General features: G+C 41.6%; 1 protein-coding gene across 3 annotated transcripts in view; it reads left to right on the forward strand.

The window, feature by feature from the left end:
* The window catches only part of TLN2 (talin 2), a 477,844-nt gene extending 451,932 nt beyond the window's left edge, over positions 1-25,912 (forward strand). For all 3 annotated transcript variants that reach the window (XM_082253081.1, XM_082253079.1, XM_082253080.1), the window contains 11 exons: positions 14,406-14,531; positions 14,652-14,768; positions 15,214-15,399; positions 15,497-15,604; positions 16,113-16,218; positions 16,806-16,930; positions 17,428-17,553; positions 21,603-21,665; positions 22,238-22,420; positions 22,749-22,874; positions 25,254-25,912. In XM_082253081.1, coding sequence (XP_082109207.1) covers positions 14,406-14,531; positions 14,652-14,768; positions 15,214-15,399; positions 15,497-15,604; positions 16,113-16,218; positions 16,806-16,930; positions 17,428-17,553; positions 21,603-21,665; positions 22,238-22,420; positions 22,749-22,874; positions 25,254-25,382 — 1,395 coding nt within the window. In that variant the 3' untranslated portion in view covers positions 25,383-25,912. The remainder of the gene's footprint in view (positions 1-14,405; positions 14,532-14,651; positions 14,769-15,213; positions 15,400-15,496; positions 15,605-16,112; positions 16,219-16,805; positions 16,931-17,427; positions 17,554-21,602; positions 21,666-22,237; positions 22,421-22,748; positions 22,875-25,253) is intronic.
* The last annotated feature ends 216 nt before the right edge of the window (positions 25,913-26,128 follow it).

Raw genomic sequence — 26,128 nt, forward strand, 5'->3', positions numbered from 1 at the left:
GATAAGTTGGTGTTTCGCCCCTGTCCGTCATTCATTCCTAAGGTGGCCTCTGACTGTCATTTGAATGAAGACATTGTGTTTCCTTCCCTGTGTCCCAGGCAAAAAATCCGAAGGAAATTTGCCTTTCATGCCTTGGATGTTGTCCAGGCAATTAGGGTGTACCTGGCAGCTACAAAGTCTGACTCTATTTGTGCTCACGGACGGACCTCACAAAGGGTTGTTCACTTCTTCTGCGACCATTTCCCGATAGATCAGACAGGGCGATGGTTCAGGCCTATTGTATCGGGGGTTAGGTTCCTCTTTTCCCTGTCAAGGAGCACTCTACTAGGGCCATTAGTGTCTCCTGGACTTCCGCCATTAAGTGTCAGTGACGAAGGTTTGCAAGGTGGCCACCTGGTCATCGATGCACACTTTTACAAAATTTTTATAAGGTGGATGTGTTGGCATCTGAGGATGCTTCTTTTGGCTGCAAGGTTTTGCTGACTGCTGCTTACAGGACCTGGTCCTCTTTTAGGGTGTATTGTTTTTTTTTTCAGGCGAGCTCCAGTTGTTTATGGTTGAGCTCCATGTTACCTGGTTGGCTATGGTTAACCTTGAGAATTTTTATTTTTATTTTTTCCCACCCCTCATGTTTAACACTGCTTTGGGACGTTCCAATGGTTAAGAAGAATCAGGAGCTGTGTTTGTCAATGAACGAAAGAGAAAATTGGATTTTTGACTTACCGTAAAATTTATTTCTCTGATGATCATTGACGGACACAGCACCTGCCCCTCTGTGGAGTTGGCTTTCTTCTGACACTACTAGTAACAAAACTACAGTGCCTATAGCTGAGAGTGGTGTATACCCCCTGGGACTGCCCATAGGTGTGGTCAAGCTTTTTCCTGGTGAATAATGTAAGACTTGCAATAAAACAAAAAGGGATATAATGCAGTGTTTTGGTTTCACCGTGGCCTATTTTTATACAGGATATTGCATATGTATCATGAAGGCCCCCCTTGGGAGAGTGCTAAAGAACAAGCAGTCATGGAAAGAGACATCAAGTTTTTCATTAGAACCAGGACATTTAAGCATCTTACAAGTCAATGAACTTAAGATTCTGAATTTCAGGAGGCAGTAAAGCACACGGTCTCTCAGTGCAGGTCTATATTTGTTTCCTAGTTCCATGTAAGACTTGGACAACATTGGACTCCAAGCACACCGCTCATTATTGTTCATAGTTGTTGAATTGCTTCCCTTTACTAGCCTTAACTGATATAGGCTGGTTTACTGGACTGCTTTCATAAAACTGAACAGAGTTACTTTCTGAGTCCTTTCTTGCATTTTCTTTCTCTCCTTTTTGTTGGACGATCTTCATGAAAGATGGGTTTGAAGTCCAAGTAGCAGGAGGCTAGGTGCATCCAAAACTAAAATTGTGGTCACAGCCAATGTCCTCTATTGCGCATAGGCATCCAAACGAGGGCAGCCCATGTTTGGATGCCTATGCGCAATAGAGGACATTGGCTGTCATCTTGCTGTCCGCTTTGGAACCATGTAGGTCGGCGTGTGGTTTGCCCATTTTCCCCTTCCTACATGTGAGTGCTATACTTTCTTTACTTGGAATAAAGTTTGTTGAAAAATACTGCACTATGAAGGGTTTTATTTCCTTCCTTTGAGTGGCTCCGTATGACGTACTGTGGAGGTATAATTTCTGAGATCCATCTCTACGAAGAGGTACGGTCCAATCCAATACCAAGTGTGTTGCAGCCTGTATGTTAACTCAAGGTCCAATATATTCATTTGTCCGGTAAGCGTGTTTTGAACACTCTACTTGGTGGTGGACCTTCTTCACTCTTGCAATATTGGGTGCTGTGCAATATCACTGGGATAATCTTTTATTGGAAATGGACTCTATATATGGACTTTTTTAATTGTTTTAGTGCTACATATTTTATATCTTTTTGTTTAGAGAGTATGGCACGTACTATGTACCAGGAACGTGCAGTCAGGGGAGGTAGGTGAGAAGTCAAAGAGAAGTCCTACCCCACCTCTGGTCAAAATTTAGGGCTCCTAGCACCTATGGTTATGGAGATACAGGGCTCCTTGCGCAGCCTGTCAGAAGCTACATACAGTGCAGCCAGGTAAATACAAGCTGGCACATGCTATTTGCAGCAGACTGAGAGGATGAGCTCACAGTGCCACTGACTTCTTGTCAGAGGCACTGAGTTCAATGGACAGCTTGAAGCCCTGGACCAATGGTAAAGTACCATTGGTCCAAGCTTCTCTCATTGCAGTGTCATAGAAGAGGGCATGCGTCTAAAAGACAAATGCTCCCTTCCAGGCCAGCCCTCTTAAAGCGGTGTTCCGTCTGTGGGGGAAAAAAATTAAAAGTCAGCAGCTACAAATACTGTAACTACTGACTTTTAATATATAGACACTTACCTCAGTGGATTCCAGTTTTGGTCAGAAAGTTTTACAGACAGCAGTTTGAGTTTGCCAGGGTGCAGTTACATTTTGTTATATTTTGAGCTCACCCTTCATTTTCTCAGAAGGGGTATTTGGCCACCAGCAGGGGGGGCACCCCTTGGGCATACTTTTAGTTTTTGTTGTACCTAGCGTCCTGCTCCTGCAAGTGGCAACATAAAACTCATCCGTCATGAAGATTACTGTGTCCTTCAACTCAGAGAAAATAATTTTATGGTGAATAGAAAATACAAACACCCCATGTTTTAGATTCTAATTTCCTACTGGAGAAGTTAGTTCCTCATTACATCTCGTAGACACTCTTACGAATTCCCTCAGTCCTTTGCATGACAAATGTTGTTGTGGGTGACTGACAGATTGTTGGTGACAGTACTTGTTAAAAACAGGTACAAAAATGTCTCACATTGAATAGGGCAGCACTGAGGCTGGAGTGTCCATACCGCATGTTCAGCCACTGTTAGCTAGGACGCGATCGGGTTATTAGCCAGCATTGTTTAAAGCAACAGATGACACATCCTCATTCAGCTGTTGGGCTGGGAGATTGCCCAGCCAACAGCTGAAAGCAAAAGGGCAGGGATAATGGTGCCATCATAGTCTGAATATGGACCTTGCCAGCATCCAGCTGGAAAATAAATGGCCAGAAACAAGGCATCTGTTCCTAGGAACCCAGCAGCCACTGCTGCCAGCATCCTAGTAACTTCAAGCCCTGTGTAGGTATCTGTTATTTTAATAAGAGCTGGTTTATGATAGGGAGGAAAGACTTAGATACTCTATCAGATATTATTGTTAATCACCAAGACTAGTGATCTCTCCCCTGGGAACGAGAGACAGCAGTAAATGTTTATCCTAATCGTACAGTACTGAACACAGGACTTATAGCCATAGACCATGGGTTATTTGTTCTTTTCTTCAAGTAATTTCACACTGGCAAAAGCTTTGCTAGGAATTTCCCCAGTGCACCCTCCTACATCCCCATCCACTCCATCGGATGGTTTCTTTTGAGATGGTCCCCTTTGCTCAGTTTCATTCGGACCCTTGCAGATCAACATTCTCACAATGTAGGACAAGAAGTTCATTTCTCTGGATTTCCAGCAACTGTTGTCCAGTCAGGTAAAAGTCTCCCTGGCATGGTGGATTTACAACTCAGCCCTAGAACCTGGGAAATTGTTTCCACACTTTCCCTGGAGGATGGTAACAATGGAGACAAGCCTGTTGGGCTGGGCAGGGTCAACAATTCTCTGACTGTCCAAGGAATGAGGTCCCTAGAGGAGTCTGTTCCCAATCAATATTCTGGAGCCAAGAGTCATAAGAGTCTCTTATACTGGAGCCCTCTCCTACACTTCACCCAGTCAGGGTGCAGCTGGACAAAGCCACTGCTGTGGCCTACATAAACCACTAAGGGGGTACCAAAACTCGTGCAGCCTTGAGGGAAACGAGCATGATTCTGGCAGCGAATCACATTCTATCTCTATCTCCAAACTGGGAGTGGAAAATTGGCAAGCCGAGTTCCTGAGTCACCGCTGCCTGGACTCTGAGGAGTGGGCTCACAATCTGGAGATCCCCCTGATCTTCTGCCACTAATAGAGGACTCCAGATGTGGACATCAGGGCAACCAGATTCAACAAAATACTAGACCAGTTTGTGGCTCGATCTAGGGATCCCCTGGCTCTCACAGTGGATGCTCTGTGATTCCTTAGCCCACATACAGACTGATATATGCATACGCCAGTGAGGTTTCTTACTTAACCATTCCGAAAGATAGAAGAACCGATTCTGGTGATTAAAAAAAGAGAAAAGATACCTGCGCTCAGAATCTAATAGATAAATGAAAACTCTGAGAAAATGTGAAAAAATGTAGGCAGCCAGCTAAATAGGCAGATTATACTCCTGATATTCAACACTAAAACAAAAAAAAAAAACAGCGTCAATGATGAATAAATATGTATAAAATAAGTATAAAATAAAGTCCCAGAGTCCTTGGAAAAATGAGAGACCGAGTCCAGGTCATCCGAACTGTGCACCGATGGGCAGAATGGAAAGAGGATTAAAACAACCTGTGATGATACCAAACTGCTTACCAGAAAATCTGACCCGCCTGTTAGAGTGGTCAGAAATAGCAAGGATAATCACAGCTGATAGTGTGTTGTGAGGACCTCTCTCCTTTCTCCTAAACAAGGCTGACCCCGAGACTCTTTTCACAAAAGGGTAGTGTCACGACATACAAGACTGATGACAGCAAGCCTTTCACTGGACCTCCCTTCTTCCCCAGTAGCAGCACGCCACCTCAGAGCAAAAGAGCAGGCCAATAGTGTAGTATGTACGAAAAAAAGCAAAATTTATTGGAAGATTGTGCACTTACATGAAATAAATCGAAAGGAGGTAAATATATGCAGAGTTAAAAGCCGCGGTATGGAAAGCGTGCTGAACGTCTGAGTGCCTGGTCCGCCTTACGCGTATCATCACACAATTGACATCATCAGAGGCGTGGCTTTCGGACACAGGCACGCAAATAAAAAGCCCCTAGCCCGGATGTGACATACTAGGAAGTAGCAGTCAACATCCGCGTTCCACCTGCACTGATCAGGAACCACACAAAACGGAAGCTGCAGTCACTTAAGTCTGCAAAATCCTCCGTCAAGCAGACCCTGGTCCCGCTGCCGGAAAGGACACAATAAAAATAACATATCTTAGCATCAAAAAGGCACCAGTAAGACCATGGAACTAGCATATAATGAAATACACATCCATAACACATATCAAATAGATAAAAATAATACATAGATAACCCATATGTTATAACAAATTTATTATGACTGAAAAATTAAGGACATCATTTATGTATATAATCAAAAAATCAATATAGATAAAAATTTAATGTAAAATTACATTTTATTAGAACACGCAATGCTGAGATATTTGTAGCAGGAAAATATATAAAGAGGAAAAAGGAGGAGGGGCCTACAAATGGGACCCACTACAACAAATCAACTATTATTGATGTGGCAGTTCACGTCCCACTCTATGTTCATCCCCCACAAAGAGTAAGTCTTCATGTCATATATCCAGCGGGTTTCTAATTTAGAAATTTCCCGCCGGACATGGCTACCTCTCCAGTGGGGGATAAACCTATCAATGCCCCAAACCATGGTGCCAGCAGGATTTTTGTTATGGCACCTGGCATAATGTTTAGATACACTATGGTTTGGGAAACCTTTTCTAATATTTTTAAGGTGCTCGTTCACTCTGCTGGTCAAAGTCCTAATAGTGCGGCCTATATACTGTAACCCGCAAGGACATTGGAGAAGATATACCACATTAGTAGAGGAACAGCAAATAAAAGGTTTGATTACATGATTTTTAGAAGTGGCTGTGGATCGAATTTCACAGATCCTCCTGCCGGGTAGAGCATTCATCCGGCATACCACACATTTCCTACACGGGAAAAAGAATGGTAAGATTGTGGATGAAGGAAACCCTGTTAGGTTTATCCAAAACATTTGGGGCTATATGTGAACGCAAATGCTGGACTCCTCTAAAGACTATTTGTGGAGCGTCTGGCAATTTGCAACCCAATACCTTATTTCTGAGAACTGCCCAGTGTTTTTTAAAAATGCGTTTTACATCACAATATTGTTTTGAGTAGGTGGTAATGAAAGAAAAACCCAAACGATCACCATCAACAGGATACCTGGGTCTTCCATTTAGAAAGGTCGATCTGTCTCCCCACTTCTCCAATCAAGGTATCCAAAGCCACATCATTATAACCTTTCTCCAATAATCTATTTTTCAACATTGCTGCTTGTTTAAAATAGTCATCCTTTTTGGTGCAGTTACGGTGCAACCGCAAGAATTGACTCTTGGGTATCGAACCTAACCAGGAAGGATGATGGCAGCTTCCCTGTTCAATAAAACCATTACGGTCTGTCATCTTAAAATGCGTACTCGTGATAATAGTGCTATCTGACTTCTACATTGAGATTAAGGAAGTTAATCTGCACATTACTGGCCTCATTTAGTAATACTATGCCTAATGAGTTAGTATTAAGATTTCCAATGAAATCATCCAAAGAATCCCTGTCGCCATCCCATAGGAGGAGGACGTCATCAATATAGCGCCGCCAGATGACCAATTCAGGTCTACGCTGACCATAGATGACGTCCTCCTCCCACTTGGCCATAATCAAGTTTGCCATGCTTGGTGCAAATTTTGCACCCATGGCGACTCCTCTATTCTGTAAATAGTAGGAGCCGCCAAAACAAAAGTAATTATGTTGCATGACAAACAATAGCAGGGACAAAATGAACGGACGTTGTGCAGGTATCAAAGAGGTGTCTCTATCCAAAGAAAGCCTCTATTGCACAATGTCCATATTCATGGGAAATAATTGTATATAATGAAGTGACATCTGCTGTGGCTAGAAGATGGCCATCTTTCCATTGCATGTCACCAAGAAGGTTAAGAACCTGGGTGGAGTCCCTAAGATATGAAGGTGTCTTTGTAACCAAGGGTTGTAAGTACCCATCAATATATCTCCCAATTCTGCTGGTTACGGAATCAATTCCGCTAATTATGGGACACCCTGGCGGATTTTTAGGGTCTTTATGCACCTTCGGGAGATAATATATCACGGGCTCCTGCGGTGCCACAGGGATCAGGAAGGACTTCTCCTTCTTGTTTAAAATATATTCCTGGTACCAACGGAGAGAGCTCTTTTTTATACTTGGAGGTAGGGTTCCCTGAAAGTAGGCTATATGCATCTCTGATAACCTATTCATTTCAGACACATAAGCTGATTTGTCAAGAACCATGATACCTCCCCCCCTATCCGCTGGTCGAACAATTATATTGTTTCTCTTTTTAAGGGACTCCAAACCTTCATTAAATCTAAACTCATTCCAATCTTTTCTGATTTGCAATGACTCCACATCTTTCAGTACCAAGTCCCTAAAAACCCCAACAGAAGGAGCCAAAAAGCCCGGAGGGTTGAATAATGATGCTTTGGACAGGCCAGAATGCCTCACCCCATCAGCCACCAGCCTGTGGTCCCTGATGGGATTAGACATAATATACCGTTTAATGTTAATTTTACGGATATACTTGTGGACATCCATAAATAGGCTGAACCTATTAATAGGCTTAGTCGGAGCATACTTAAGGCCATGGTTAAGAACCAGTTTCTCATTGTCAGTTAAGGTAGCTGAGCTAAAATTGAAATTTCCAGCGTCTTTTATTATGTTTTTTCTTTTTTTTGTCTGCTCCTCCACCCCCCTCTGGTTCCTCTCTTTGGTCTGTGTTCTGAATGTTCATATCCCTGGTTTTCCTTGTTGGTAAGATCCAGAACCAGTCCCAGACCAACCCTGCTGATTGTAATGAGCCCCTCTGCGGTAATTCCCTTTGCTCCAAAATGGCCCAGGAGATATTGGTACACAGACTACTAGCGGACAAACCTTGAGCTCTTTCAAACAAGCCAGACCTCCTGTTTCTAGGCCCTTGAACCTCCTGATACATGGCTGTTGAAACCCAGGTCCCAAAAGATAGAGGCATTTCTGATTCTATACCCACCTCACAGCAAAAAAGCTACCTCTCATGGGGTCTACCATCACACCTAAAAGGCATACGTTGGCTCTTGAAAAACCAGGCATCTCCGCTTTTGCTAAATTCTATTCCTCGCATTCTAGCCTTCCTTCAGTCTGGCCTGGACCAGCATCTGGCTTATAATTCTATAATTGGTTTTAAACTCTTATCAAGATCTTTGTACAGGGAGTTGCTCATGTCAGTCCCCAACTTCAACCTCCTGTATCTCCCTGGGATCTGAATTTAATACTTTTGGCTCTTCAAAGAACTCCCATCAAACTGATTTCTAGGATCTCCCATTAGGGCATCTCACTGTAAGGTGGCCATTACCTCCATCAGGCATGTCTCTGAGATGGCAGCTCTTTCCTGTAAGAAAATGTTTCTGATCTTGCATAGAGATAAGGTGGTTCTGAGACTAAAACTCTCCTTCCTCCCCAAGGTGTTCTCTTCCTTAAAACCTCAGTGTCAGCATTATCATTCATTCCTCATGTCCTGCTCCAAAGCACTACAAGGAGTTTTCCATCTACTGCCTGGATGTAGTCAGAGCAGTTAGGGCAACATCTTCCCTCAAAAAAGTCGTCCTTTCCAGAGGTCCCTGGAAGAGATGTCATGCTTCCTCTTCCACCACTGCTAGGTGGCCTGAAAAGCCCATTTCCAGAGCTAATGCTCTTAGTGAATGAGTTCCTCCCTTTCCTATTCTTATGTAGAATCCGGGTCCATTATGTTAGATGTGTCGGTATTTCTTGGACTTTTGCAGGACTGCCACCTGGTCCCCTATTCTTACCATTTCCAAGTTTTACTAGGTGGATCTTCCAACCTTGGCTTATGCATGCTGCAGCTGCAAGATACTTCAAGCTGAATGTTTTAGGACAGTTGACCTGTGCTTTCTGTGGGTCTGTTGGCTTTTTTGTTGCCCACCCCTCAGTTTATTTCATGAGGACTTTCTAAGGCCTATGGCTACAACTACTGTATGGGTAGGATAATGGAAATTTTGACTTGCCATCAAATCCATATCTTGTCATACAGTAAAGGATACATAATTGCCCTCTGTCACCTGCATCCCCTTGTTGCATGTTACAGTCCAGTGAAATGGGTGAGGTTATATGGTGGGATGAGGTACAGGGGATGTTCGCAGCCTAGCTTTTGTGCCATTGTACATTCCCCTCAAGAAAGTAGGAATTAACTCAAGGTCCATGGCTGCAAGTCCTTTACAGTATTCTAAGACATGGAATTTACAGGTAAGTCAAAACTGCCTTGTTTACAGTAGGATATGGATATAGCCTTTGTTGTTGCTGTCTCTAATCAGCCTAGTGAGATGCTGTCAATCACCAGTGTGGCCAATTAGTTCCTCCTCATCAGTGTCACCTATCAGTGCTACCTATCAGTGCCACCTCATCCATGCATCAAGCAAATGCTGCACTGTGTTTAATAACTGTTTAACCACTTGCCTTCTGTGCACTTAAACACCCTTCCCATCCAGGCCAATTTTCAGCTTTCAGCGCTGTCACACTTTGACTGACAATTGCGCGGTCATGCTACACTGTACCCATATGAAATTTTTATCATTTTTTTTCACACAAATAGAGCTTTCTTTTGGTGGTATTTAATCACCTCTGGGTTTTTTATTTTTTACAAAAAAAAAGAATAAAGACAAAAAATTTTGAAAAAAAAAAAAGTTTTTCTTATTTTCTGCGAGTAAATTTTGAAAATAAATTTTTCTCCTTCACTGATGTGCGCTGATGAGGCGGCACTGATGGGCACTGATGAGGTGGCACTGATGGGCACTGATGAGATGGCACTTATGGGCACTGATGAGGTGGCACTTATGGGCACTGATGAGGAGGTACTAATATGCCGCACTGATGAGCACTGATAGGCGGCACTGATAGGCGGCACTGATGAGCACTGATAGGCGGCACTGCTGGGCACTGAGAGGTGGCACTGAGAGGTGGCACGCTGGGCACTGAGAGGCGGCACTGCTGGGCACTGAGAGGCGCCACTGACGGGCGTCACTGATGGGCACTGAGAGGCGGCACTGATGGACACTGACGGGTGGCACTGATGAGCACTGATGGGCGGCACTGATGAGCACTGGTGGGCAGCACCATCAGTGCCCACACTCAGTGCCCATAGTGCTGCCAGTCAGTGCTCATCAGTGCCTAGATGAGCAGGCACTGATGGGCACTGACTGGCAGCACTATGGGCACTGATTGTGGGCACTGATGGGGGACACTGATGGCGGGCACTGTGGGCACTGTTGGGGGCAATGTGTGTATGTTTTTTTTACCTTGCAGTAATCAGGGCACTGGTGATCAGTGCCCTGATTACATGTCTCTGTGTCCCCAGCGCTGTGAGGCTCCCCCTCCTTCCTCACACTGCAGTCTCCGTGTGAGGAAGGAGCGCCGGCGATGAGAGATGATCTCATATGTTTACATATGAGATCATCTCTCATTGGATGGTCCGATCACGTGGTGAATGGCCGCTGTGATTGGCCATTCACCACGATCTGTGATGGACACGGCCGACACAGATTCTCCCCGATGCGCGCTCGCGGGAGCGCGCGGGGAGCCTGCTTCTGGGAGGCCATTTAAAAACGGCCTCCCGAAAATTCGAGTCCGCGCTGCAGCCGTATATAGGCTGTAGCGCGGATGGGATGTAGTTAATATACACATTTTTTACCAATACCCCTTATTAAAGGATAAGTTCACCTTTTAGGAAAGATAATAAATGCACATATTTTTGCAGAAAAAAATGTATATTATTATTTTTTCCTGCAGGAGCCGGGAAAGCATTACACCTGTGATCAGTGGATCGGGAGTACGATATCCGGTTTCTGCAAACTAGCCATGCAGCTGTCAGCCCATACCTCCAATATAGCCAAACTGTTTACAAGCTGCAGAGCTTGTGAATGAATTACGAATGTGCTCTTCATTTCAGAACTACAAGCTGTCAGCCGCAGTAGATGACGGTAGTTGTAGTCTATTCACAGGAAACGCTGCCCACATGGCCACGCTGCTTTGGAAATGTGATAGTGGGTGCAGAGAAAAAATACCCCGCCAGCTGTCACTCTCAGGCAGAGAGTAGTGGGGAGAGGCTGCAGGACCTGAAACATGTTACGTGTTCCATCCTAAATAGGGGTGGAACACGTAGCCTGTTTCAAAAGGTGAACTAAGCCTTTAAGTATATTCCGAGTTAAAGCAGTTGCTACTACCTTTTTAATTGCCTTTAATTTATGTAGATGGATTTTTGTCAGTTGTACTTATTAAAGTTAGTAGACTTAAGCCAGCCATAGACGTTTTTGAATCTCTGCTGGTTTAGCAGGAACCAGCTGAGAGTCAACCCTGTATGGGCAGGCTGAATGTACTCAAGTAGATTTATCAATCAAATTGGGTACAACCAGCCTGCCGGGTTTTACATGTGATTGTTAGCGGCTGTTATAGCAGCTAGCAATAATCACTGTTTTCTCCCAGAAGGCACAGTTTCCCCCGCCAAATCCCTAAATTCCCCCTTCAACACTTACTGTGTTAATGGGGGAATTTAGGGATTTTCTTTCCTTTAACCCATATAATCAGATTATTGAAGGTTTTACAACATATTGTTTGTCTCAGCTGGCAAATGTATTTAAAACCTTTAAGTTCTTGGTCATTGATGTTAAATTTTTTTCTTTCTGTTAAAATCTTTTTTAATTACATAACCAATTATGTAAATTTGCTTTGTATTTTTGAGTTACATTTTTCATAAGCTATAAATAGCACATTGTACTGCATATATTTTCAGGGAAATGCAGAATAGTCCTAATTGTTTTCTGGTAGGATTTACATTAGGTTCCTGTGCCTAAATTAGCTAGTTACTGACGCTTGAAATTCAGGTACTTCCTAATACTGCCACTTTAGGAATCTGTTGCTATGGCAGCAACAAATTCTTTAAGAACTACCTCCAGTTCACTGATTAGAAATAAATTGGTAATTAAGACCATCTCTGAGCAGCCAAAGAGAGGTACACCATTACCCAAGAGGGGGGTGTCTTTGCTAGGAAGCTGTTATGAATGTGATCGTTTCCTGCACAGGGCTTTATCCCTGGCCCCATTCAGCTGATAGACAGAAGAATCCCCAGCCAAAAGCTAAATGTAAACCAGGGATGTGGTTTACAATGTGCCAGGGATGCAGATAAAGATATTACCCAAATATGGCCCACAACTTGTCAATGAGTGGGCAAAGCTTAAGTGCCGGTTCACATTAGTGCGATCACAGAGATCGCATGTAATTCGGAGCGCACTGCTCCTAAAATTACATGCAATCTCTGTGCTGTGCAAATTCAGACATACAGTTTGTATGGCTGAATTCGTACCGCAATCGCACTAAAAGACGCACAGGACCCTTTTTTTGGTCCGCAGCAGAATCGGATCACATGGTGGTTCACACTAGTGCGATCCGATTCTGTGCGAACTTACAGATCACACTGCGATATGCGATCTTATCTGGGGGTGTCGTTAACTTTTAATTGACATCCCCAGCGTATCGCATATGGCAGTATGAACTGCCAGGGATGCGATGCGGCAACACGCTGTATATTCGCAGCGTTCCCGCATCGCACAAATGTGTACCGGCACTAAAGTCAGTGACTAGTTCCCCATTTGTGTCCACTTTATTTATGATTGACATCTCACAGCAGTGGGACGATTTTAAAGCACTGTTGGACTGAAGAGCAGCTAGGGAGCCACTGCTGTGCGCTGTCAATGAAAAGTAAAGTGAACCTGATTGGGACTGTTACACAACTCAACCATATGCCTATTAAAGTGACAGGCACAGTGGCTGGGGAGGTGATGGAGTGCATTAAGAAAGGAGTGTCCTGTATGATACTCTGACAGGTACATGAATCTGGCACATGCACCATACCACTGGGTGCTGCGCCCTAACAGGTCCCTAAAGGATGTCTAAGACACCTTCATGAGTTCTCCCAGGTAATGTTCTATAATATATTTTAGTGGAAAAGACACTAGTATCACAAATTCTCACACCATGTGCCTGAATTATTTCTGGGTGTAGTTTCACGGATTTTACCATATACTATACACAAAAAGAAAATGGCCCTATTAGTATATTTTTGTTTTTATGTACCCTAACTGTTAGATTGAGCTTAAGAATACAGTCAAACCTAGCATTGCACACAAGATCAGGCATCCCTTTGTGCGGTGGCCAGTAGATATGGTTGTAGAGCAGAGCATGGGAAGCTTATTATACCAAAATCTAGTCTTTCTCTGTTCAGCAGACATAAACTTTAGGCACCAAATTCATTGAAAGTCGTTATATAACATACCTACTCTGCAGCTCCCCAATCTATGACTGTAAAAACAACAAGCTTCCATGCAGCTAAAGCCTAGTACACACGCAACGATTATCGGCTGACCGATCGTCCGTCTTTTGTCCAGAGTGGTGTTTTGTTGGTTGGAATGTGCCTAGACTGCACACGAATTTTCTCGCCCAACAAAATTCTACTTTAGAAGTGATGTCATGTGTTGGTTTGCTTTCTTTGTGTTCTTTCTTCACTGAGCATGCCCAGTCTTGCTCATTAGATTTTTCCCTGTCGAAATCTGTATTGACTGCACGAAAATCGGCCGTGTTGACGGCAGACAAAAATTTTATAGCCTGCACACCAGATTTTTTTCGGCCGAAAAGTCGGAGTCGGTTGTCGGAAGCATCATACTAACAAGCCGAAAATCGGCAGATCGGTCGTCGGATGAAAATTCCCTGCCGATTTTCGACGCATGTGTACGAGGCTTAAGGTGTCGGCATTCAGCAGAATCACTCTGGCCTGTTCAGTAAAGTCATTCGGGGATCAAAGCTAAAGTGAACATTTCAGATGATTGAAAGGCGAATGTTCATTGGTTAGCATGGTGTACTGCACTTTTTGAATAAACTGTAAAGTATAGTATACTGTGCAATCTGCATACATTAGTAGTATAACTTTTGCAGTTTGGCTGTAGATACTGCTGCTAGTTTTATGACACTGAATGATTAATATTGCTAGACATGGTTATTTTTTTTATTTTTTTTGTGTATGGTGAGCTTTCAGTCTGAGCAGAATTAGTGGTAGTGACTTCATGTCATAAAACAAAATAAAGCTTCTTCTCGATGACAGCATTCTAACTTGGCCTCTGAATCTCATGGTGAAAGCTTCATCTTGAATTGAGCAGATGTCAATATGTTTTAGGCTTTCTGCGCTCTGAATGTGTTGCTGCTTTTTGTGGCATTGTTTAGTATAAACCTTTTGTTTAATTAGCATGAGTTGTTAGCTTATCACAGAAGGCATTCTCAAAGCTCTTCTTTCTTAAAAAAAACTTGTTCTCATGGCTCTATATCCCTCCTTTAGGTGGTGTTAATCAATGCAATAAAAGATGTTGCAAAGGCCCTGGGAGATCTAATAGGGGCCACAAAAGGTGCAGCAGGGAAGCCAGCAGATGATCCATCTATGTACCAGCTGAAAAGTGCAGCTAAGGTAATGTCAGTCAAAATAACCTACCATACTGGCACATATACCAGGGATGGAATCTGTTCATTTATTTTTAAGTATCTATGCTTAAATGTATGTTTTTAATTTTTTTTTCCCACTTTTCAGGTCATGGTGACAAATGTGACGTCTCTGTTAAAGACTGTGAAAGCTGTAGAAGATGAAGCTACACGTGGAACTAGAGCTTTAGAAGGCACAATTGAGCATATCAAGCAGGAGCTGACTGTAAGCATCATGCTTGGTTTCCACATAATGGGTGCAGGCAGAATAAACTGATGTGTGAACACAGTTGTAATATTTATGCTATGGAAAGGTAGGACTATCATGGCATGAAAAGATGTGCTTATTAAAATTTGCATGCCAAACACATGCTTCATGGTTTCTTCGCTGTGAGTTCAGAGTATGCAGCTTGCACATCTGCTAATGTAGTAGATTTATTTTAGGGGTTTAGAATAATTTTCTAGATCCACCAACTTTGTTTACAATATTTTATTGAATGTCCTCCTAGACTAAGGAAGCAGTAGATAGGAATATTACTGAAGAAATGATTGTGGATACCTTTCTCAGAAGATTTCCAATGGATAGTTTACAATTAAAACCACAATTTCATTTGTAGACATTAAGAGCAGCAAATGGTCACTCTTGCCTTTATGCTAAACGTTTTGTTTAGGTCTTCCAATCCAGGGAGGTTCCTGAAAAGACCACTTCTCCAGAGGAATCAATCCGGATGACCAAAGGAATCACCACAGCAACAGCAAAAGCAGTGGCAGCTGGAAATTCATGCCGACAAGAAGATGTCATCGCTACTGCCAACCTGAGCCGAAAGGCCGTCTCAGATATGTTGATGGCCTGCAAGGTAATGGTGTACATGATCCAATAAAGTCCTTTCTTATGTTGGCAGAGAAAATCGAATGAAATATTTAGATTAACCTGATGTTTATTTTTAACTTTAGCAAGCGGTGTACCACCCAGATATCACTGAAGAAACAAGGCAACGAGCTCTGAAATATGGAACAGAATGTACACAGGGATACCTGGAGATGCTGGAGCATGTGTTGTCAGTGAGTTACATTACGAGATATTAAAGCTGAACTCCAGGGAGAATCAAAATCCTCCCTTGATCGACTCCTGGACTGCAAGAGTTAAATTTTATTTACATCCAGTTGACCAAGAAAAGCACTTTTACTTACCCAATCTCATGGCTTCCCCATGCTGTAAGACAGTCCCTGATGCTCCCTATGTTCTGGCTGTCAGATACCTCTGGTGTCATCATGAACAATGAAGTGCCTATAGCCCTGAATAAAACATGAGTATTCTAACGGAAAAGTTCACCACTGGAGCACGGGTGAGTATCTGCAAAAGGAGCAAAGGGTCAGGTAGGAAAGACCTTGACCAAAACGAGCATTTAACCCTTGCAGTGCAGGGGCATCCCCATTGCATTGGAGGATTTTTACTTTTCCTGAAGTTGAGCTTTTAAAATATTTTGACAATCCAAGTCAGTTTGTGGCACTTAATGTGGCAGTCCTATATTTTTTAAATAACGTTTGTTCCACAAACATGATTATGTAGATTCTACAGAAACCCAGTCCTGAGGCGAAGCTTAAGTTGGCTGCCTATTCCAAACGCATTGCATCTGCTGTAACAGAACTAATCCAGACAACAGAAACCATGAAAGGTGAGCCATTGTTAAAAATATTTACTAGTATATGTTTGTGTACCATAGCGGTAGGGAAGGACATTTTTGGTGGTTATTTTATTCCTGAGCCTTGTACACATGGGCCAAAACCGCTTGGTTTGGCGGGAATCTGCCAACTTACGGCCCATGTGTAAAGCTGTCTGTTTTACAGAAGCCGTTCTTCGAACAGCATCTGATCAGCACTCACAGCCAATAGCTGCAAGCACTGATCAGTGTATTCTGGTGGGGGTGGAGTCACCTTGTCAAAATAGCACAGTGGGGATGATTGCTTGTGTTATTACAACCATTTCTTTTTTTTTTTTTTTTTTTCGTTCAGCCTGCTGGGTTGAATGGAAAAAAACTTTGTGTGTACCCAGCTTTAAACTCCTGGTATTTCGGGGAAGTAAAATGTGAGCCCAACACCACATACTTTCTCTTTTTTTTTTTTTCTTTTTTGTGTAATGAACACGCAAACATTCTAATGAGACCTCTTTTTTGTAATATTGTTTTAGAATGTATCTCAACCTCCTCCCTATATCTGATAATGTTGCTAAATCTTTGTTACCGCAATTTTTTTGTAATTCTAGGCACAGAATGGGTGGATCCTGAAGATCCCACAGTGATTGCTGAGACAGAGCTGCTTGGCGCTGCAGCTTCTATAGAGGCAGCAGCCAAAAAACTGGAACAGCTTAAGCCACGAGCCAAGCCAAGAGTAAGTATAAAGTTTGCAGTTCTCCTTGTAGTCACCTTCAGCCAGCTGAGCCCATGCCTAGATATAATGCTGCTCCTCTATCAGACAACTTCCACATGAGTGTGACTTGTCCTTTTTTATGTTACACATTCATTAAATGCATTCTGTGAGATAGGATATAGGTTACAGTGTTTCTATTAAGTTGATGGTGAGCTCTTAATGTAAGGAATGTCCTGATGGAGAGTCGCATTCCATCCATGTCCCTTCTGTCAGTGGAATCGTTCCAAGAACCCTCTCCTGCAGCCTCTGTCTGATATGTTTGATATATTAGGTTGTTCATTCATTCAACTATATATCAAACATATTGCTACAGTGTCCTGCGTATGCTCCAGGGCTGTGTTGGGGGTGTACAGAGCAACAGCAGGAGGTTTAACCATCGTTAAAAGTTTAAAAAAAAAAAAAAAAAAAGGATTCTATAGAACACCCAGTTTGATAGTATTCTGTTTCTTTATTCGTAGCAGGCAGATGAAACACTGGACTTCGAGGAACAGATCCTGGAAGCGGCAAAGTCAATTGCAGCTGCTACAAGCGCACTAGTGAAATCTGCTTCAGCGGCTCAGAGAGAGCTGGTGGCACAAGGCAAGGTGAGCTGATAGTAGTCACATGCAGCGTTTCTATCTTACTATCCTGTTATTCCAGCTGTAAGATGAACACGGTTTTATTTCACAGGCACAATGTATTTTTGTTTTTATCAAACCAACAGTGAAAGTAACTTGTAGCAGTGCACCAATAATGTAATTAAATGTGTGTATATATATATATATTGTGAGTGTATATGTGTTTTTATATGTGTGTGTATATATATGTATGTATGTATGTGTGTGTGTATATATATATATATATATATATATATATATATATATATATATATATATATATATATTGAAATGAATAATTCTGGTTTACTGTGATGTTCGATATGATTATGTATAGGGAGGTTGTGCCGCTGCTGAAAATCAGCTAATTGAAAGAAGCATTGCTTTTAGTCTGCAAAACAGTTCATCAAAATTATAAGGAACAACAAATCCAAGCCTTATTTGCCTTTTTATAGGTATAAAATACAATTTGGAGGAAGCAAGTCTTAGGTCTTAGTGTGCTTAAAAATCCACGTATAATCCTTTCGCTAAATTAGCATCTGGATGGAGAACTTAGTCAGGTTTGTGGTTTGAACGCCCAACCTTATAAGCAGTCTATGTTGTGTAATATTTTTACCTTTTGAAAGCAACAAACCTACTCCTGTAACTGCCAACTCAGCAGAAGCTCACATCCTCTCTATATCATTCCATAGCACTTGCCTTTATTGTATTGGTGTTTTTGTTCACCAAATGACTTTTCTACATGTTAGAGCAGAGCAAATTGGCAAATTTAACCAATGGCTTTGCATGCCTTGGAATGCTATCAATACATTTGTTAAAAGAGAAGTGTGGGATTTAGAAAAAAAAAAAAATCATACTCCCCTAGGTGGATACAGCATCGGTCCCCCACCAACTCTAAAACCAAAAACTGAACAATCAAAGACCGGTGATCACCCAGTTCTCGGTCTTCATTCAGCAGAGTGCCATTGGTCTGGCTTCATGACATTGCGTCATGTAAGCACCGCTTTTTTAGCATAACATGTGATTATTTTAATGAAAAAAATTAAAAAAACCAAAGTACACTGTTGGAAGAAAAATGTAATCTATTGTGTATGCGCATTTACCATTGGACCATACTATCCCAAAGCCAGGTAAGAAAGAAAGAAGAGATGGCTGCATGTTATTTTGCAATATAGTGGGCCTTGTGACTCCTTTTTATCAACCTTTGTTTTGCTGCTGCTTTTCAACAGGAGGGTTGCCAAACAAATCAAAAATAGGAGAAAAAAAAATAGAAATTAGAATAGGAGCATTGTTCCTCGGTCTTTCCTTCACTTTATTATTTGGCTCTGTTTTGTAGTACCTTATAAAGAATAAATCCATGAGTCCAATATAAGTTGTCCCATTTTTTCCCACAAGCACTTCAGTACCATAGTGAGAAGTTACCAGTAGTATCATTTTTATTTGTGGATGATGATACTGGAAACTTTAATCAAGTGAGATCATACAAGTCATAATAAGGATGCCCTGTGCTAAAGCAGTGTTGTATTCCTACAAAAAATGCAAGATGTTAATCTGTATCTAGTTCTGATTTTAGATTCTATTTATATGTAAAAATGCTCAAGTGTGAGTTAATTAGGAATTTGATTAGTGTACTGACCTTTATTTTATCACCTTGAGGTACAGATGCTGATATAGGATTGCACAAAGTGAATCCCAGTATGAGTTACAGTGTTGGGAAGGAAGCCTGTGGAATTAGGAGAGAAAGAAATTTAATGGGCCACTGTTAAGACTGGATGTGTTAGAATGCCAGGCTATAGGAAAGAACACTACATTTCACTTTGTACAATCAATGACAGGAGTGTTATTAGTTCTTGTCCCCTCTCTGCGTCCTTTCATTCATGCCACATGTAGTATTTACTGATGTACATGATGCATCTCTCTGCCAGCGTAAAATCATCAACAGCCCAGTTTGGCAGCAGCGGAATGACAATTTGAGATTTGATAAGGTGTAGAAATGGCTTCTACTTTGACCTTGTCATAAGTTCTGCTTGAGCCTGAAGTGGGTTAATCCCTTCTTAGTATTTGGTAACCCACAGCTTTAGTCTTAGCTGGATGGCATCCAGTAAATGGTTACACGACAAGTCTAACATGAATACCGGGGAAATCCCTGGCTGGCAAACGCTGTGAAAAGCTGTTTAGTGCTGGCACCAATAGGAAATTCAAGCCTTTAGCTGAAAGACTTCAGGATTCATATACACGTCTTTAAAAAAATAAAAAAAATAGGTATCAGTGGACATTCCAGTAGTGGAACAGAAAAAGGTCTGCAGTAAATGTTGCTAAATAGTATACATATACCCCCTGAGTACTGTAATGAAGTTCTATACTGTGAAAGATTCATGAGAATCCTTGCAGTTCTACATGTTTCCTTATAATATATAGTCTTTGTTTATTATGACATGGATTTATCACAGATCTCCTTTTGTCATTCTTTACTGTGTAAAACTTTTATGTATTGAACATCCATGCCCATTTGTCATCTACAGTTCACAGCTATCACTGTTAAAAGGAGATAAGCTGTGCAGTCTTTCTTTTCTCTATTACACTACACTGCAAGATTTGTAGTCTAATGTTTAATTAGCAGAGGAATCCATTTTATTTATAGATACTTTTAATTGTTTTTCACAATTATGGTACCTGTGTGTGTCTTAGACTAATAGAACGGGTATACAGTATCTTAGCAATTTTATGAAGAGTCTTTTACAGCGAATAATTTTGTGAGCGACATCTTCCAACAAGCAGGTGTGCTATGTTTTATGTACAGTCTATAAATCAAAGTTCATGGATACTTTCTGGGCCTCTTCCAAAACAGTCCACTGCTTCTCATTATCCAGTCTATCTGATGTTCTTTGATTTAAAGTGTATATATAGCTAAAACTTTTTCAGTTTTGGGTAGAGTGGGAAAATGTTAGAACCTCTGTCAGTATTTACAGCCATCAGAGACTCTATTTTATAGATTTTTTTTTTTTGCTTTGTCTGATAAAACGCTCGTCCCTAGAAAAGCAGGAGAGGGAAAAATGTATCTAACTTCAACACAGACAGAAGGAAAACAAACTTTTAAGGCAAGAGAAGGCTAGAACCCCATTCCGCTATTTGTCTGGTTCCCTGTTCTTGATTTTCACTCATTCCTTGTGCGATAAAATGCCCCCTCCAGAAAGTGAGGGGAAATCTCTCTATAAGAGCCCCAGATAGTAATAAAACTTGCAAACAGTCACAAACACAAAATTCTTCTGTGTTTGAGAGTAGGCCCACACAATACAAGTAGGCTAAACTTCCATTATGGCTTGTATGGATAACTCTCGTCTTGCTGCCCTCATAAGACTGGGGAAGACTGGAACAACTAGGACTAGCCTCTTTTAGTTTCGTTTTCACTAGTTTTTGGCTCTGAGGAAGAGGCTAGTCCTCGAAAGGCATTAGCCTATTGGATCTTCATCTTCTCCTGCCACAGGGTATGATATACTGTGGATTCGATGATGCTGTGCTTTTGATGAGCTTGATTCTATTGTAATTTTGTGAGTATAATACTTAAAATTTTATTATATCAATAATGTGATGGTTTTAGAATAAGGTGGGTAATGCAATAGGTCGGTGCTCCCTCACTTTCTTCTTTTGGTTCTTGCAGTAAAACTTGACAGGGGGTCCAACTTTCCACGTTCTATCCAAAATGAAAATGAAAAAGAAAAATGAAATGGATATTTTTAATAAATTTCTTACTCCCTTTTCATGCTTTTGTCACATCACATTAAAACATGCCTAATCACTTTGAGTAGACAGCACAAAAGTTCTATGTACAAAGTGTGTTTGCATTGACTTCCAAATGTCTGCATTCCAGTTTAATATGTGTTGTACAAAGTTACAGATATGTGTACATGCCAACACCCAGTGCTTACAGACATTCAGAAACACTAAACATTAGGTTTCAAATAATTTCCTGTTCCCTATGATACATGTTAAATGATCTTTTCAGTATGAAAATGTTTCCTCCTTTTGGATTTTTGTAGGTTGGAGCAATTGCCGCTAATGCAGCTGATGATGGTCAGTGGTCTCAGGGACTCATTTCCGCTGTAAGTATTTTTTTTATGGATGTTTCCCATTTATTTGATCCTATCCATGACTTGGGGTCTTACTGTAGATGACCAAAACATGTGTCCTTTTTCATCCTATACACTTACCTAAATGTTTTCAAATATTTCACACTCATAATCCCCTAACCAGTATAACAGTGACCTTGGATACTGCTGTCCATTCTACTTACCACCATTAACTATGCTGTGCATTGGTTTGCCAAATTTGCCATCCCTTTATTCCAGCTCCAGCATCGATCTCCTCCCAAGTCTCAGTACCTCTTACCAATCAATACCTTATAGGAAAAACATCACTCATTGCACTTTTGCTAAGATCAAGCCAGGTGCTTCAACCCCTTTGCTTGCCAGCCACTCAGTATCCAATTTAGATTGTAAGCTTTGTGATTAACACGAATTATTAGAAAGAACAGTCTCGCATCGCAATCTTTTCTAACCTTTTTGAGGAATATTTTCTTGGCACTGCACTGGTTAACAAAATTTTAGCAGTCCACACTGGAGGCAACATTTGTTATTATGTTTCTGGTCATTTGGCCACTCTTGACTTCTTTTAGGCCAGGATGGTGGCTGCGGCAACCAGCAACTTGTGTGAATCGGCTAACGCCTCAGTGCAGGGCCACGCCAGTGAGGAGAAACTCATCTCCTCTGCCAAGCAAGTAGCAGCATCCACTGCCCAACTTCTGGTCGCCTGCAAGGTGAAAGCTGACCAAGACTCGGAAGCCGTGAGAAGACTCCAGGTAGCGTGTTAAAATCTACATGAGATAAGGCAGTATTGCACAGAATGTGCACTGCTAGTTGGCCCTATATAACAGCTGTAGGGTAGTTTGGATAACTTATTGTATGGGCAAGAAGTATGTAACATGCATTGTATGTCAGCCAGCAAAGCTCACAATGGAATTGAGGTATTCATTCATGCCACCATTTTATGTTTAGTTCCTGTTTTTTTTGCATTTGCTAACAATTATTTTTTTTCCCCTAATCTTGTCCTCCACTCCCCTCTACTTACTTAATGGCTATCCTTTTGCTTTCCTTACTTTCTACATTTGCCCTACTTCTGTCACACAGGCCGCTGGCAATGCTGTGAAACGAGCCTCCGATAACCTGGTCAGAGCAGCTCAGAAAGCTGCATTCAGCAAAGCTGATGATGATGATGTTGTGGTGAAGACGAAGTTTGTAGGAGGAATTGCACAGGTTAGTATCACGTGGTGAAGACGAAGTTTGTAGGAGGAATTGCACAGGTTAGTATCACGTTGTGGTAAAGACGAAGTTAGTAGGAGGAATTGCACAGGTTAGTATTACGTTGTGGTGAAGACTAATGCCTCGTACACACGTACCGATTGTCGGTCGACCGATCGGCCGTCTTTTGTCCAGTGTTGTTGTGTTGGTTGAAATGTGCTCTAGACTGCACACAAATTTTGTCGGCCAACAACAACCAACTGCAGAAGTGATGTCATGTTCTGGTCTACTTTCCGTGTGTTTTTCTTCTCTGAGCATGCCCAGTCTTGCTCATCTGACTTGTGTCGGCCGAAATCTGTACTGACTGACAAACAACTGACGTTCTGGTGACGGCCAACAAAAATTTTATAGCATGCACACCAGATTTTGTTTGCCCGAAAAGTAGCAGTCGGTTGTCGGAATCATCATACTAACAAGCCAGTTCAGAAGACTTAAAGGTGGGAAGACAATGTAATAGAGCAGCACGAAATGCCAGCAGAATGCTTGGATGTATAGGGAGAGGTATAAGCAGTAGAAAGAGAGAAGTGCTTATGCCGCTGTACAGAACACTGGTGAGACCTCACTTGGAGTATTGTGCGCAGTACTGGAGGCCATATCTCCGGAAGGATATAGATACTCTAGAGAGAGTTCAGAGAAGAGCTACTAAACTAGTACATGGATTGCAGGAAAAAACTTACCAGGAAAGGTTAAAGGACCTTAACATGTATAGCTTGGAAGAAAGAAGAGACAGAGGGGATATGATAGAAACTTTTAAATACATAAAGGGAATCAACTCGGTAAAGGAGGAGAGCATATTTAAAAGAAGAAAAACTACCACAAGAGGACACAGTTTTAAATTAGAGGGGCAAAGGTTTAAAAGTAATATGAGGAAGTATTACTTCACTGAGAGAGTAGTGGATGCATGGAATAACCTTCCTGCAGAAGTGGTAGCTGCAAATACAGTGAAGGAGTTTAAGCATGCATGGGATAGGCATAAGGCTATCCTTCATATAAGATAGGGCCAGGGACTATTCATAGGATTCAGATATATTGGGCAGACTAGATGGGCCAAATGGTTCTTATCTGCCGACACATTCTATGTTTCTATAAGCCGATAATCAGCCGATCGGGCGGCGGCCGAAAATTCACGGCCAACAATCGGTACGTGTGTACAGGGCTTAAGTTTGTAGGAGGAATTGCACAGGTTAGTATCACATTGTGGTGAAGACGAAGTTTGTAGGAGGAATTGCACAGGTTAGGATCACGTTGTGGTGAAGACAAAGTTTGTAGGAGGAATTGCACAGGTTATGCCCCATACACACCTGCAGATTATCTGCAGACTTTTGTCTGCAGACTTACCTTTTCTATGTAGTGCAAGGGCCTGCCGTATTGCATACAAATTGAAAGTGTTTAGGTTTGACCTCATATTATATGGTTTTGGTAAGTCTGCAGACAATCTGCACGTGTGTATGGGGCATTAGGATCACATTGTGGTGAAGACAAAGTTTGTAGGAGGAATTGCACAGGTTAGGATCACATGTGATTCCTGAGCTCTCCTGAGCCTGGCTGTTGTGCTGATCCCCTAACCAATAGTTTGAGTCACTAAACTAGAAAAAATTTGTAGATAGGAGTTTTTCTGACTTCCCCCGATCTGTAAACTTGTTTCTGGTCAGTAACTGAAAGCTAGTAGTAGCTAGCTTAAATAGCTGAGGTACGCGCTTCTAAAGATATTAGAAATTTTAGTTGTTAGGCCTCTTGCATGCAGGCAAAAAAAACGTAATGTTTGCAAGCCGAATAGTTTCCTTTTTTTATTTTATTTTTTTATTTTTATAAATCTGAACGCAGGTGTGGTGTTGACCTTGGAGCAGTGCACACAGCTGCTTAAAGATGTGCATTCTATCAATGTACTCAGAGTCATAATAAAAAATGTACGCTTGAGTGTTGTCATTTATGTGTATACGCAAATACATAAAAGCATATGTAAGTCAGCTAGAAGAGGATAAAGAATAATTTTACATAGGTATACACATACACACTTAGACGCCTGTACGTGTGTGTATGTGAGGTCTTTACAGAACATAACATGCATTTTCTACTCGGGGTCCTTTTTGCTAGCAAGATCCTGCATATACCTATCAGTAAGTTACATCTGTGTGCAGGAGGCCTTGGTGTTTTAAAGTTGTTAATTACAAAACACCACAGAAATGTATCCAGCAAGCAGTTTATCGTCTTTAGGTTTTATAACCATCCTCTTTAATGTTTCAACCTTCTGGTATTTGTGTTGTATGTCCCTTTATTTTCTTTTTGAATGTCTGTGGAATAGATCTGTAACATACGACTGATGTGTGTTCATAGATTATAGCAGCTCAAGAGGAAATGCTAAAGAAGGAGAGAGAGCTGGAAGAAGCCCGGAAGAAGCTGGCTCAGATCCGCCAACAACAATATAAATTCTTACCATCCGCCCTGAGAGAGGAGGAAAGCTAGTGATTGCTGCAGACTCCAGACCTGGAAACAGTCCACTCTGCAGCAGACAGGGACAGAACCACAGTTGGAAACCACCCTCTATGTCGGCCACTGGAATCTAAAGCCACTAAACTATAGAGGGGGGGAGTGTGGATTGCTCACTCCAAAGACAAAGCAGTATTATTTCCCAAGGTGGACATACCCAAATATATAAATAAAGTATATATATATGTAAAGATATATACAGCCGCAAGGGACTAAGACTGTGACATGAAGGACAGCCCCTCCTGCAATAATGTTTGTGCATTTAAAGATCTGTCCCCCGCTCCCTTTTCGGTCAACCACTTACCTACTGCAGGTGCCTGCAATGCAGAGCAAAGCATGAAAGGGGTTAAAATACCTTTTTTGTAGTTTGTTTTACAGTTTGATTTCATCACTGGAATAATTAATGTACCCTTAAATGATGTGCACAGAGCCTCTTGGGAATTAAAGGCACTTGTAATGAAGGTGTAATGAACAATTGTGTTTCATAAGGGAATTCTGTCTTTGGACTTATTCAGTCTGATCAGTCACACTGCATTACAATGATTGGTATTACACTGGTATTAGTACTAGCAGCACAACAGAAACATCTGTTTACAGGTACTGTGGTCAAGAATTTAAAAAAATGTATATATTAGAGTGAGGTCTTTATGATTTTTTTTTTTTCCATATTTTCTATAGTGAGGTATTAATACACAGTTTCCAAGGGGTGGGGATTTGTGGTT

Source organism: Pelophylax lessonae, assembly GCF_965119305.1.
Source record: "Pelophylax lessonae genome assembly, chromosome: 4".
Classification (NCBI taxonomy): Eukaryota; Metazoa; Chordata; class Amphibia; order Anura; family Ranidae; genus Pelophylax; species Pelophylax lessonae.